At 39.9% G+C, this 13,886-nt stretch overlaps 1 protein-coding gene across 1 annotated transcript in view; it reads right to left on the bottom strand.

The window, feature by feature from the left end:
- Nucleotides 1-13,886, bottom strand: part of UNC5D (unc-5 homolog D (C. elegans)) — a 55,980-nt gene that overhangs the window by 41,015 nt on the left and 1,079 nt on the right. The window contains exons 2-3 of the mRNA XM_009993247.1: nt 8,489-8,632; nt 4,487-4,590 (exon numbers count right to left, since the gene is read on the bottom strand). Coding sequence (XP_009991549.1) covers nt 4,487-4,590; nt 8,489-8,632 — 248 coding nt within the window. The remainder of the gene's footprint in view (nt 1-4,486; nt 4,591-8,488; nt 8,633-13,886) is intronic.

The raw sequence follows: 13,886 nt of genomic DNA, 5'->3' as shown, positions 1-13,886 counted from the left end.
GGAATGGCCATCAGTGAACTATAGAGGATGGTGGAATTAATTCTGTTTGCTGACTCTGTCTCAAACCACCAGGATCCATCAGTCACATTGATTCCAGATGCTACACCTAAGCTGGCACAGAGCTGCACACAGTGACAGAATCAAGATGTCTACATTCTTCATTGCTTCACTTTGAGAGTAAATGATTGTGTCACTGAGAGGCAATGACTCCAGTGCTCAGTATGTTCTTAAAACTAATAGAGAGCAAAATATCCTTTGGCAAGAGCACAGGAAAACACTAAGGTATGATTAGGGTTCCCAACCTGCCAGCATTATGGATATGAAATCTTACCAAAGATGCTTTATATAGCCAAGGTAATAGGCATGAACAGCACTAGATCATGTTAATGGCAGGACTGCAATACACACACAACAGCAGTACAGTATGTATTTCTCAAGGATGAGGGCTTAATACCTAGTTAGAAACTCGCAGCTTGCATCTCACTTGCTTTGCAGTTTGGCTAGTGATTCAAAGTTGAGATTTGTAAAATGGGGCTGGGGAACCTGGCCTGGCGGGCTTAGGGACCCAAAGGTGGTTAATTCCTTTAAACATATTTGTGAACCTTCGTGCAAAGCTTTAGGGAACCTTAGATACTGTGGTAACATCAAAGCCTCCTATCATCAGACTAGACCCCGCAGCAGCAAAATCCCACTGTAGTTTCCTAGCCCTGCAATCTGAACCATGGAAATGCTGCTTTACACACAGGGGGCCCCAGGGAAAGCCAGCTTTGCGCTGAGGCTGACCAAAAGGAAAAGCACCTCAAAGAGTATGTGCTTTAGGGAAGAATTATTTAAACACAGGAGGAGGAAGGAAGAGAAAGCATTAAACAGAATGAACCAAAGACTGAAAATGCTAATACTCAGCACATACACATAGAGCAGCAAGCTTGTCTAATGCAGCAAAAAGGGGGATCTATTTCTGATGTCTTCCCTCCTGCCCACCCCCAAAAAGAAGAATTTCAAGAAACTGAAGAGTATAAAGACTAGAGAAGAACTACTTAAAGAGAGAATAAAAGTTAAGAACATCTGAGAAGATAATGTATGCATCAGTGTATTGCTACTCCCATGATCCCAAGGTGGACTGCACCATTGCCCTTTGAGAAACCTTTTCAGGATTGGGATGAAGAGAAAATGCCTGAGAACTGGAGAAGCAGGGGCAGGGAAGTAAGCAGAGAGACTGCTGAGCTCCACTAGGCACTATGGAATACATTCTCTCATTTAAAAAGGGCTAAGCTATGCCTCATTTCCCCCAGCCAGTCTTCATTTCACATTTTCAAGGCTGAAGTGTAGCCATTTATAAATCACACACAGGAGTTAAGAGTCTTGGCTAAAGCTGAAGGCAAAGCATATTTTATGCAAGGCTGTAGGTTAAGGAGATGCTCTAAAAGTCAGCTAAAAACAGTGTCATACTTTTGTAGTGTGAGACAAAAGAGTGCACCATGAATAACTGCTGTGACTTGCCAGGAATAATGCAAAGTAATAAACTTACAGAACAATAATAAACAAGTGCAAAACACCCAGAGAAAACACAGCACTGGGAAAAAACCCCAAGTGTGAGAAGCAATTTACCTCAATAACAATGAATTGTTAAAAGCAGCTGAGGATAGTCATACATGGGGCTGCTGCCCACTAGGACAAGAGCATGCAGATATGTCTGATACACTCTGGAGTTGCATTGCTGGGCTGCCTGAGTTCCCAGAACCTGGCACATGGCTGTGAGCTACCCCAAGGTGCCATCAGGACTGCACAGGCAGGTCGTGCCTCAGCCAGGCTGCTCTGCACCAGCCCTGTATTTCTTGGAGCGGCAGGAAAGGTTTCTTTCTAGTTAGAGAAGTTTATGTGTGAAGGGAGGCTACTGGTAAGGTAGACTAGCTATTAACCAGCTACATAAAGAGTGAAATCAAATTATTGGAAAAGGAATGCAGATTTAGAGATGCTTCTTTATGTCTTTTACTTGAGACCTAGTTGACAAAACCAACTGAAACTTGCTGCTAAATGAATCAAAGCAGTACAGTGCATTTCAAAGCAGCATTAAAATCAGTGCTTGACTCAGCAGGATTTGGTGCTCCTGATTCACTCCTGTGTAACACTGAAGTCAAGTTAGAACACTGCTGTTCTTTATTTGCAGTCCTCCTCGATGGTTTGCTTTCACTTGTGTCATTCTGCTTTAAGACTGTGTACTAAAACTGAACTGCATGAGCACACAGAGCATTTCACGTGAGCTTCCATTATTTGTAAATTAATTTCTACAAGCCAAGTTTTAAGCCATATACAGTTTAGATACACTTAAACTTTGGATCCAAACCTTTAATCCATATTCTCCTAACTCCTTTTATACATTTTATATGTGAAAACTAACGCAATAAGCAAACAATCTGGGTATTTTCATTGCTACTGGTGATGAGATATGGAAGCCTGACTCATACCAGAATAGATGGTAGAAACAGAGATTTCCCCCAACAAAACTAAACTTGATCTAGAGGAATTCTCTCTAGATAACCTCTCTGTGAGGTTTTGTCTTGATCACTGCATGATCTCTTTGTCATCCCTGCTGTCCCACCCCAAAAGGAAACAAACAAACAAAAGGATTAGTAGAAGCACCATGGGCAAAGATTCTGACTGTGCTGATAGGTCAGGAACTCTCAGATGTAGACCCCTAGTGCTGCACAAAAGCACAGACAGGGGTTGCCACTGGTGGCAAATAATGGCATAAATGAGCCTGAGCAATGCTAATAAATCAAGTAACAAGTACCTCTGCCTACCAAGAACTGCTGACATCCACTCGCTCAATTTGAAACACAGAAACATTAGCAGGGGCTAAAATCACTTAGGTGAAAATATATGAGGAGTGACTAGAAATGTGGAAAGAAATAGTGGGAAATAAAGGCTCTGCCTCCTGGCAATTCCAAAGAACCTATGATGGCAGCCATCACAAAAAATACCCCTGCTTTCCACTTGTTATAGAACTAATGACAGGATTTTTCAGATTAAACTATGGTGTAGATCAAGAACATTTACTTTTAATGCTTCTATCCTTGAATCTAAGAAAACTTCAGCACCTCTAAGCTGTAGAAAAACAATTCCAGAGATGAAGATTTATATTCTTGATAATGGGGCAGGCTCACATAAATAATTGAACTGAACTTAAATTTCATTCCAGTTGTAAAGTGTCTGCCTTGCATGGAGCTGCATTACATGATTAGAGGTACCTGATCAGTCACTCATAGCCATTGTCAGAAATAAATCACTAGATAACTTGTGACTATGGCAAGCACAGGAAATGTGTGCTCTTTGGGAAAATGTTCCTGAACTTCAGTGCTTGGTGAAATAATCACAGTCTTCCAAGAGGTTCAGACAGATGTTGGCTTGGTAACAAAAAAAGGTGCTCAAGTCTCCTATGTGTTCTGTTTTCAGTTTGCATTTCCAGCTCCATTCAGAGTAAGGATTAAGAAAACAAACAAAAATCAGCAGTGCCACAATTAGCATCTATTTTGCATCTAATAAACCAGAAGATGAGCTTCTTTGTCCATAGCTATTTCTAGCATTATGTTGAATCTAGGGCTTCATCCAAACTCTAATGAAACAAATTCTTGGATCAGAACTGTACATTTCCTGCCAGCACTGGGTTTTGAAACCTTCTACACTTCTCAGTACCCACATAACAATTCTTGAGCAAGACTTAATGGCGACCACAGTTATTTCTCATCCACATTTATCAGGGCAAGCCATCTTTAACTTGAAAAGACCCAAGAAGAATGTTTATAACCCCAAGCTTACTTTCACAGACCAGAGCCATTAGTTATTTGAATCTGGTACCCAGGTTCTAAAGACACCAAATTATTTCCAGTAGACTGTTCACCTTGATGAGCAGAGAATTAGCCTTGCATCCTGAGCCTTTATGTGAAATTTTATTGTCCAAAGCAAATATGACCTGTTCAGATTTACAGGCTTTATTAACAGCAATAACAATTTTACAGTCAACATCAGTAAATCAGGGTTTATGGAGAACTCTACCATTTTTATCCCTAGAAAGCAATTAAAACTTCATTTTTACACTGGATATAATTTCTAAGTTCAGAAAAGACAGATATTGTGTTTAATTGTTGAGTGTAAAGCAGTGTAGTTCAAATGATTCTAAAATGTAAGCATACAACTTGAAAACTCAGAAAACTGGGATTTTTTTCCAGCAAACATTCCTGAATTCTGATTAAAAGGCCATACTTCAAAAAAAATTACATAATAATAAGAATTATAATAAGAATAATAATTACAATAATAATGACAACAACAATAATAAAACATATTTAAAGAAGTCTGTGAGAGAAGAACACTGTAACCAACACTAGACCTTGAAAACCACATAGCAGTTTGCTTTTTGCTTCTGTCCACCCTGCTCAGTAGCCCAGGAGGAAACAGCCACCAGCACTGACACTGCTCAAAGCCTCACCTCGGCTGCAGGGACTCCCTCAGGTGGCCGACAGTGGAGAACGATCATCCCCTCGATAGGAACCTCCTTCCCTTGTGGGTCTTGCTCAAAGTTTTTCCGTAAATCTGCAGAGTTTAATGCAATAATTCATTACTCCTCCAAAAGCCATTCCTGCCCAAACAACACCTTGTAGAAGTGAGCACCAGTGCTGCTTTGCCAGACTCATCAGTGTGAGCATAAAGCAATGAAGGACTGAGAGCTATTAATTCTTCCCCAGATGAGAGGCAGGGATCCTGACATCTCTACTTGTGTTTCCATTTGTCCACCTTTAAGAAACGATCTGTGTGACACCACAATCAATTTTAGAACCCACAAGCTCTGTGGTCCCAGTTGCCTGTCCAATATGGGAGAATTCACAGCAAGAACAACAGGAGGCATGGTTAGGGTTCTGTTGGAACCAACTGAAGGAATCCAAGACTGGTCGAGTAATTTTCCTAGTACATTCTATGTCAGAGGAATGCCAGGGTATTCTACAAAGTGTTCTAAGCTACATGGTTTGTTTAGATTGCCTACATACCATGAGCTGCAGGGAAAGAAAGGAAAGGATTGAGAGCAATTCCATACATTATAAACTGGCTTATTAGAAGACTGTTTCATTTCAGACACCATGGCCCAGCTAATAATTTAGGTTAAGAAACAGGGCATATTGTCTGAGAGACACAGTGATGTGGATGCAACACTTCTATGTACAAGTGTCTGGGTACCTGAGAACAGCCACAAAGGAAACCTGGACCCACTAACCTGGACCTAACCCAGGGCTGCCTGTGAGTACTGAGCTTTGCTTGCTGGGGAATGAAAGCAAAATGGAGAGAACATCACTTACAACATGCTTTGAAAGCTAGGATGTTTCACAGAATCCTTTAGACATATGCATTGCCTTCAGTGTCTCAAATTCCACAGTGTGGATTTACTGATTTAATTCTCTCTGTTGCTTACACTTCATGAAATACAATCCCTGATCAGCAGACGCTCTGAATCAGTTACACTTTAATATATTTCATAAAATACATTAAGACTTATTTTTGCAAGCCAGTCAGGATGCACACAGTGCATATATTCTCCTTTCTGTCATTTCTTTGAAGTTGATTTTTTTCACACAGATAACCAATCTCTTTTCCAATACCCTATTTAAAAACTCATTCATTAACGGTAAGGCTGCAGTTGTGACTACAAATGCCTTTATCAGGATGAAAAATGGAATAAGATCCATTTCTAATTTTGTCTGCATTCCACACTATCATAAAGAGCTTCTTACCTGCTTTTCACAGAAATGTAAGTGCTGAAATGCTTTGGACCTGAAGCACAATTCACACTCTCTAGGCTTTAAGTGCAAACAACACCACCACACTATGCATCCCACAGTCAGGTGCTGTGGAAAAGTTATGGGTGCTGTGTGTTGTCACAAGCTGGACCTACAGAGTCTCATCTCTAGTCCCCTACAGCCTATTCCCTAAGCCAGAAATCCATGCCCATAATTAAGCAGCCAGGTTGTTCACCAGCAAGAGGGTGATACAGGTGCACAAAATGGTGAGCCCTGGAAACTCAGGTTGGATGGTTCATAGGCAGCTGTTGGCAGCTCTTCATTTTTTCTGTCTGGACTAAGAAGTCCTGTCATCTCTGCCCTCCAGAATTGCTGTTCTTGTATTAAAAAGTCCCCACGGCTTCAAGTCAAAGTAGCCCAGTTGTGAGGCAAAGTGCTGAGCCACGCTCGGGGCACTACGCAGAGCAGCAGTGAAGTGCGTTCCCTGCTGGGTTCATGTGGTGTCTGCAGTTACAGATGGCAGCTGGGGGTGTGGTTTGCTGCGGAACTGGAGCCACAGTGATGGGTTTAAAAGTCCCAATACACAGTTCCACCTGCATCTGCTCATTCTGATTTTTACTCATATTGCCATATTGTGTGGCTGGGAAATCACAGTGCAGAGAAAAGTCAATAAAAATTCAATTCAGAATAATAGTACTTTGCAGCTTAGCACTACAGGGGAATTATTAGCTCATTCAGTGTTATGACAGTTAATGCAGCAAAATAAAAAACTGAATTTACACATTTACACATTCAAACTAAATCAGCCAACAAAAGAAATAATCTATCATTTATAAAATCAAGGAGTTGTCCTATTACTGTCATGGCTTAACCAGGTCAATTACTTATCTCAAATGAGCATTATCTTATAGAAAAAGATTTATCAAGATTTTCCAGAACACTACTTGACAAAGTTACCATTCAGAGTTTTTTTGCTTGAACCTCTCCAACCCATTCCTCCTGTCCCTCATCTCCTCCCAAGAAGCATCCTATGTCAGCTATGAGGAACAGAAATAAACTGTACACTTCCTATCTGAGGACAATAGTTGTCCTCTGCTCCCCACTGCATTAAAAAATTCTGGCATGAATATTTCATGACAAAATAAAGTAAAACAAATAATCCCCTCTCCCCCATAACTCTTAATTAATATACAAAGTTGTTTAAATCTTAGTATTTGCCAGCCTACAAGACTAGACCTTGGTTAAGATAGGAAATAACTAAGCTCCAGAAGCAAGTAGTGACAACAACTGCCATAATCACATGGCTGTTTTCAAAATTACCACTGGTAAAAAAAACACTGTCCCTGTTCGGTGTGACTTAGAGATACATTTTAACTGAATAATTCATGATTCTGAACAGTGGAATGACTTTCTGACCCCATTATGCAGCAGGCATATAGCATCATTCACAAGTAGCTTAGCAGCACAGTGCAGCCATGTAGGGTCCCATTTCTCAATACTGGACATCACACCATATGGCTCTACAGGTCATGCAACTGGCTGCAAAGTCTCAGCAGGAGGTTTTGAAGAAGGCACATGAAAAAGCAGATGTTAGCACCTGGCAACACACACCAGCCTAAAATCCATTCCCACCGCCCTCTAGCAACCTTTGGTCACAATGGCAGTGAGATGGAATAATCTACCAGCCAGCAGCTGATGGAGAGGATTGCCCTTTCTTCCTCTGTGTGGTGTTCTCCAACTTGGGAAGCACATGCTGAGCTTCTAACTTCATTACAGCACATGCAATATATGGGCTGAATTTGAGAAGCTGCTGTTCCATTTTTCAGTCCAAAGATGATATGCAAGTATAACACTTTCACCTTGTTACCAGAAGGAAATTTTTCCTAAGCCACTTTAACTTGTCTGAATGACAGATTCAACCAGCTGATATGGATTTGACATCAACTGTGCAGTTAGTAAAGTGGAAGACTACCTACCTTGCTCATGCATTATTTTATCATCTTCAACAGTGGCTCTTAGAAATGTCTATACGAACAGCATTTAAAAATTATTTTTTCTCAACAATTTATGCTTAGTCCCATAGAGAAACGAGTAAATTTCTGTAGCAGTCTTTGTTTAGGATCTTTATATCTCATTTCCTCAGTGAAAGGAGGAAAGATTTTATTTTTTTTCCCCTCTACTGATTGGAATTACTCCCTTTTTCCTACTTCTATTTCATTTTCCCCACAGCTTATGATACCTAATGACCAATGATGCACTTCAGTATCAAAAAACAGATTTAAAATACTAATTCTACAGAAGCTTCTACTGCATTGTTGCAATTTTTTAAATACAAAGTATTGAAGAGACATTGTTAAATGGTTCTTCACATTTTTTTTAGACTCCTGTGATCAACATGGAGCAAAAGGACACTTTTCAGGGGATTTCCAATCTGCATTAACTTTTTCCATTACACTGCACTATTGTGACCCTGCATGTGCCATCCAGAATCTCAGAAACAGACTTTCTGAGTTTCAATACAAATTAAATCAATCCACATGAAAATATAAAGTAAGCTCTGCAAGAAAACCTGACATTTTCTGCAAGGGAGGCCTTGCAAAGACAGCAGTACCTTACCAGGGTGCATTTATATTTAACCCTAAAAACCAGAATGTTTCCACATCTTACAAAACCTAGGGCAGCAGAACGTTTGCTCTACTCACAAGCAATGCGGACAGACGCCTTCCTACTCTTTGAGGTCCCTAGATGGCTCCATGCAACACACTGACACCAGTAATCTTCTGGCCCGTGGAAATCTTCCACCTGCTGCCTCGTCACATTGATGAACACCTCTCGAACTTTCAGTCCTGGAGGAAGAAAGATACAGAAAATTAGCTGCTACAGACTATCTTACTTGGGCATAAAGCTAAGGGTAGCTAAACCTGTTCTTGTAATTAAACAATTCCATTTTTAATCAAGGCAATGCTTTAATTGCTTTGATGCTAATATATCACCACTAATTAAATTCTAAAAGCTGAGTAAGTCATAATGCATTGAGTTAGGAGAACTGCCCATCCACTGTGGTCTTTGCCACCTCCCTCACAAACCTTGTCTCTTGTGGTATTTTCACCCAGAATGGTTACCTGGAATTTTATAATAAAATATACAATAAAATTTCCTCATACGGGAGAGAAAAGCCACACCTTACACTGTGGCACAGAGAAAGCTCAGCTCTAGCCATACCAGTCTGGAAGGAGGAAAAAAGAAGGGGAGGGGACTAAACTTCATAGCTCACAAATGGAGATGGTCCTTTTGTCACCCTGTCCTCCTGGGAAGCAAGTGAATGAGCTGCAAAAGTAAGTCTTGCTTTTCTTAACTTTCACAAGCAGGAGTGTTTATAAGATCAGATACCTTGCTTATTTTGTATGGTTTCCCAAAGTATAACCTTGCTAAATTCTTCTGCAGTGCAATGTTATTGCTGTCTACTGCAAATCTGTTTGTTGTTTATCGAAACAAATGCATGCCTCTTTTCCTGAGGTAGGAATCAGTCACACATACAAGAGATGAGAAAAGGATCTAAGGGAATAGTCAAGGCTAACCAGAAGCAGCGAGATGGGAAAAGCCCTGTGCTTTTCTTAGCCTGCTACCACTTTCATAACCTCCTGGGCACACGTGAAATTTAGCAGTATTGCCCTTCAGACCAGAAGCATTTGCTTCAGACAAAGCTTGAAGTTAAATACAAGACCTCAAGAAGCCTTGTAAACCTGACACCTTTTAAACTTGGGGTGTTTGCCATATCTGCAACTAGATTTGCATGACAACCCTGGGGAGAGGCAATATAATCCCAATCTGGGTTAGAAGGCATTAGCAGTCATTTGAAAGAGCTAGTCAGAAAAAACAACTTGAAAATAGAAAACATTTATTATGCCTACTACTTTCTTCTTTCTCTTCCTGTGCAGTCCCAAGATACTTATTTCCCCTTCACTGGAAATGAATGAAAATTCAATCTTAAAATATTTCATGCTTGTGAATTTAAAAAGCAGCAAGAAATTTCTATACCCAAACTCCATAAAAATTGGCTTCCTCTTAATCTCAGGCATCATTAACAGCTGGATATTTCACTTCTGAAAGGCATTAAGAAGTCAACGTGTTCCTTTGGTAAACAGGAGACATGAGACCCACTGGGGGTATTCATAGCAGGGGGACAGGGAGGCCAGACAAGCTTGAAATACTATAAAGCAATACAATTTTTTACTACTTTTTCAATAGCAGGCAAAGGGGATTTTCACCTCTTTTCATTTACCTTGTTAGCCTGCCTGGTTCCACCATGACACCTAAAGACATGGACAAACCTGTGGTAGCTTCCCAAGTTGTCTCAATAATCATATTAGTCACTCAAATCTTTACTCACTCTGTAATAAACAAACAGAGGTTTCCTGGTTGTTTTAATTTGAATTTCAGTTGCATTTGTTTGTTTTTTTAAAAAAGTAAGTTAATGCAGTTTTCAACAAAACCATTTACAAAACATCCCTTTATTTTCTGCCACGGTGAAAACAAGCCATTATGAAATAAATGCAGCACACTGACATCAGCAGTTCTGTCAGAAACTCTTCTCCTTGCTGACACAATGACTGCAAAACGCATGATGAAAATGCACCATCTCAATTTAAATATCCAACCTGCTCCAACAGTGATGAATCAGTGGATCCTCAGTCATACAACCATTTTGTAGAGTGATCTTTACAGGTTAAAGAGCAGCTACAGTAAGTTCCATTAGAGAGCACCTGGATCCTGGTGACCTGGCACAGCAGCTCTTAACTGGCTGGAGTTCTGGCATCCCACCACACCACAGGACATTGACACACCTCTCGCACTTAGCTCTGGCAAATTGAGCTGTGTCCAGTCCCTGAATGAGCTCAACCAAAGCTGCAAAGCATCAAAGCTCTAGTTATCCTCCCATCCCAGTTATACTCCCTGGCACCAGCCATGAACTACAGCTTTGCTGACAGTGCTGTCCTTCACTCACCTGGCTCTGGAACACTGTCTTCTGAAGTCTTTAATTTCTGAGCTGCTCCAGAAGTTCTTGGAAGCAGCAAACAGAAACAAGGCAATAAGAACTGCAGATCATACAGCTTCCTGGTGCATTCATGCTAACAATGACACATCCTTTACTGATACCAACTTCTGAGAAGCAGAAGCCATTTCTAGGCTCACTGGTACTGTAAAATTCTGAGCAGCCATCAGTGAATACAGGGAGTTACAGCTTCAGATTTATTAAGGTAGAATATTCTCCAGCCCACACCTTTTCCTTTCATTGACACGTTATTAAATTAATCCATATATCAACTTGTATTTTCTGAAGTGACATTTAATGTGGCTTGAATCAGGCAAACAAACAGCACATGATTTTGAGAAGCTGGTGATTCAGCATTTTGAGAATGGGACAGGTAGAAATTCAGGTCCTTTTAAAGGTCTCCCAATTTGCCAGTAGACTAAATAAATGCATCCAAAAGAGCAGAATCACATAATTGTTGCAGTTGGAAGGGATCTCTGGAGAACATTTGGTCTTTGGAGAAAGTTATGTTTTGTCTATGGAGAAAGGACACCTATTTTCATTTGGCTTAGAAACAAGTACAGAAAGCAAACCTATTGGGAACAGAAGCATATATTCTTCATTTATCATCACTATAATTCAACAAATGTACTAACCTACCCTTTGCATTTCAAGAAAATTGTTCATAGAAAATTACAAAGGATGAAAAATCCATGCAAATAAAAACAGGCACATAATAAACAAGAGCAACATTTTACCTATGACTTGTATAACTCTAATAAGCACTGCAAGTCCAACCCTTTAAATTATTGTGCAAATTATAACCATCATCTTTTGTTATACAGTACAGCCTTACAGAATGTAAAATTATGACTGTGGTACTGATATGCTAATGAGCTTTCTGCACTGTTGGCTGGTTTAGCTGCAGATAGACTAATGCTGGCAGCTGATGAATAATTGCTCTCCATGTACTAAACATAACAAAGCTGCACAGAACTTCAGCATTTGTCAGCTTTATTTGTTTAAATAAGAAAAACACTGACAGCAGTTATTGCTGCAATCCTTTTGTTTATCTGACAAGAAGACTCTAGTTACTCTTAGCAGGTCTGATCCTCTGGTGAAACCAGAGGTTGAAATATTTGTAAACTAATTCTGAGGTGCATGCTGCAATGTTCAGGCAAGAAAAATATAGCAGAAGGAAATTAATCAACCTGTAATACATTTTTATCACAGTAGCATCTCCTAGCCTAGGCTCTCAGTTTATGAGGCCAAGTACATAGAGAGAGTGAAGTTCCTGTTCTGCCACATGCATGGAATAAACAGAAAAGGCAGACTATGCAGTATTATCTCTTTGCTGCAACTGAGGATAAAACCAAAATAATGGAAAATTGGATTCCATGTGCATCACAGTGGCAAAATATACCCATTCCCTGCTGACAGCTGTCCTTCCTGGCCCTTTATGTGCACACAATGCAGAGCTGGAGGTGAAACCCAGCAGGACAGTGTGCCTTCAGGTGCCATTGCCAAGCACTTCATGCACACGCCTGGCTAAGAGCTGGCTGGCAGGAATTAGTGGAGATGCTACCAGATATTTCTTGTATTCAGCATTAAATTTCCTCTTGTTTGGGTTTCTTGTTGTTACTGTTCACCACTTTCCTATACACCCCCTCAGAATTTTAAGTACATAACAAACAGGGGAAGGATGGAAAAGGACAGATGCATTTTAATGTAGTTTAAGCTCCCTTTAGTGAGCACACCAGAACTCACCCTTTAACCAGAGTCCCCACTCTTGGCATCAATTCTAGTGCAGTTTTTCACAGATGGAGCCCACACAGAATGCAGAACACTGTGTGTGCTTGGTAACACTCATGTTTATGCCCCAGATTCGACTCCAGAAGTGAGGGCACTGCCAGTATGCATATGAATTCTAAAAGCCCCCCAAATTTGCCTGTTTAACGAAGGCTAAGGAAGAGTTCCAAAATCAGTTATGGAAATGGATGCATCATGGTGAGAGAATACTCATGCCTGCCCTTCACTACACTGTATAGAGTCTGTACTTGCATTTGTGTGTCCTAAGGACTATTATGGTGGTACCTGGAACACACGGATATACTGAACTGTCTGGACCTTGCATATGTTTAAAGAAAATACTTTCAGGGTTAGCTTTGTCCCTGGGCTAAAGTCAAACCTGAAAAATTTATATTCCAGATACCATTTGCTAAGCTTAAGGCTCTGTGTCTCAAACATCGATGTTACTGGTCTTAATTAAAAAAACCCCAAACCTAATGTTACTTTATCTTTTTTTATTCTGTTATTAATCCAAGGCTTAGAAAACATAATTGCAGTATTCACAAGACAGATTTTCATTAACCATATGGAAGAAAAACATTTAGGGATGACATTTCTCTTACATTGATTCAGCAATGCCTTTAGAAGTAAAGGTTATGCCTATTAAATTATTTTTGAAAAGGTAACTGTAAAAATTAAAATTCATCCAGATTAGCATTTACAAAGTATTTAGTATGAAATTTCTTTAGAATGTGTCACTTAGAAAGAATGCCAAACACCACTTCAGGAGATGTAACTTCTTTTTAAATGGCTTTTTTTTTCCAGTAAAAAAGAATTTCTTTTACTGATAGAGTTACGCATACATTACTGTTTCCAAGACATGGAGTTGCCTAGCAATCCTGGAATTTCAAAAGGGGAGGAAAGCAATAACAAAACAGAATTGTAAAATTACAAGACACTGCAGTATTAAATTGCTTTGCAATACTTATCAAGCTGCTTCTAAATGAGAAAAAGTATGGGGTGTGCTTGGAGCATGATAAAATCTGTTGATAATTTTCAGCTTTCTCCCTTTTCATTCTCTTCTTTTAGAGACACACTTTTATCCAATGGATTTCTCCTACTTTATTATCTACCAAATACCATTCACTGCTTGGGGGTAAAGGCAAATTTCTACCACCAAACTGGTGTTTTTTCAGGGTTCATCCTGACAGGAATTTCATAAAAGCCTGCTTCTCTGTTTCTAGTTGCTACTACAAATAACACCATCACACCACTCTTTC

This window comes from Chaetura pelagica, unplaced genomic scaffold (genome assembly GCF_000747805.2).
Source record: "Chaetura pelagica isolate M959 unplaced genomic scaffold, ChaPel_1.0 scaffold302, whole genome shotgun sequence".
In the NCBI taxonomy this organism is placed as follows: domain Eukaryota; kingdom Metazoa; phylum Chordata; class Aves; order Apodiformes; family Apodidae; genus Chaetura; species Chaetura pelagica.
This window is presented reverse-complemented; position numbering and strand designations above follow the sequence as displayed.